The 1768-nt window shown below is 44.0% G+C and overlaps 1 protein-coding gene across 1 annotated transcript; it reads left to right on the forward strand.

The window, feature by feature from the left end:
• Positions 1-548: 548 nt before the first annotated feature.
• LOC310867823 (transmembrane protein 74) lies at positions 549-1511 on the forward strand (the record flags this gene model as incomplete). Its single annotated transcript, XM_083777967.1, has 1 exon — positions 549-1511. One exon carries the CDS (start codon positions 549-551, stop codon positions 1419-1421), a length of 873 nt encoding a protein of 290 aa, XP_083634093.1. The 3' UTR covers positions 1422-1511.
• Between the last annotated feature and the right edge of the window lie 257 nt (positions 1512-1768).

A 1768-nucleotide genomic window follows, 5' to 3' on the forward strand; every position in this document is an offset into this window, starting at 1 on the left:
GAAGACAAGCCGGGGATGAAAGCAACCCACACGCAGAGAAAAGGTAGGCATTACATGTTTATCATTTAATAACCTGTTAAGTGCAGAACTGTATCAACATTTATTTTCCGCCATATTTAATCTTTCGTGCAATATAGCCAGCTGACAAATGAAAAATGACAAATTAGTTTTTTGGAAACGCGTGGTTTCCAAAAAAGCTGTTTCAAAATGTTAAGTTAACGTGGTCTTCGCTTTGAAGTCATGCAGATTCAATTACATTGAAGTCGATATTTAATGTTTGTGTTGCACCCTAGAAAGCTGCAGTATAGCATAGGCTATGCCTGGATTTGATTGGTGTGTCTGCATGTTGTTTGTGCAAAGTCACAGAGATGCTTCTATACATTGCAGCTTTGTAGAAAATCAATCAAAAATAATATAGCTAAAAGTAATTGGTGTTTACTGCAGGTTAACACGAAGTTTGAGCGTAATTGTTTTCATCCGTTTCATTGACAGGGACGGACGTATAGGGATGATTGATAATATAGGGCAACCCCGCAGCCCATATACAAATGGCTAATCTAGAGCTTATTTACTTCGATCAACCAAGAAATCGACCAGCTCAGAATGATGTTACGGCAGTTTCAAATTACCAAAGTATCAAAGAAATTAGTTATTCCGCCGAGAAGGAGCGGCGCTGTGAGAGCGGAGCACCAGCGTGCGAGCACTCAGCACCATGGACAGCGACCCCGGGACCATGGCAGCCTTCTGCTGGCACGGCAACAACACACAGCCAGCGACTACATGACGAAGTAGAAACATCCTTCACCTGTCAATTCGTCATTGATCAGGAGGTCCATTCAACACCAACACTGTGCCAAGACGACAGTGATCAGAGCCACTCAACAGTCTGCCATCAGGACCATCCAAGTCCACAGAATCCCTGTAACAGCTCCTCGACCGAACTCCACGAGGAGGAGGACGACATCGCGGAACTTTCTATGTTGTCCGACGATGAGCTCCCGTCCGAGGGCTCAGGGAAATCAGTGGATTACGGTTTCATCATCGCTGTTACTTGCCTAGTGACTGGCATTTCCTTGGTCGTAATATCCTACACTGTCCCGAGGGACGTGGAAGTGAACCCTGACAGTGTCTCGGCCCGGGAAATGGAGAGATTGGAGCGGGAGAAAGCGAGGTTGGGGGCCCATTTGGACCGATGTGTCATAGCCGGACTATGTCTGCTCACCCTCGGAGGCGTGTTTCTCTCCACCCTGCTTATGATCTCCATGTGGAAAGAGGAGATGATCAGGAGAAGAGTTTTTGCCTATTCCAAACATTCAGCAAAATTATATGGCTCGATCAACTTAAGAGTAGGCTCCAGTCCGACTCGAGAATCCTCCTCACATGTGTCTATAGTCGACGAGGATTTGGAAGTGCTAAGTTAAGAGAGCAGAGCACACATACTGTAGTGTACATATATTAGACAGGGTTGCCAACTCTACGATCATCATTGCCATGTCCCCTGGATTTCTCCTGGATTTAGTATCAAACTCCCAATATTCACCATTCAGTCAGCTTACATCTACATGTGAAAACGTTTATGCAATCATACAGAGTTCACTTAAATAATGAATGGTTATTATTAAAGATGGGTCTTACATCGCTTCAGTCATCAAATCAATTTATGTAGGCCTACTTTTTGTGTATTAATGGCTGAATATGTACCCATCATTTTCCAATGCTATAGTAAAGCAAGCCTGATAAAACAAAGTATCAAACTCCCCAAATTCAC

The sequence above is a fragment of the Protomyctophum parallelum genome, assembly GCF_964188405.1.
Source record: "Protomyctophum parallelum genome assembly, chromosome: 1".
Lineage (NCBI taxonomy): Eukaryota > Metazoa > Chordata > Actinopteri > Myctophiformes > Myctophidae > Protomyctophum > Protomyctophum parallelum.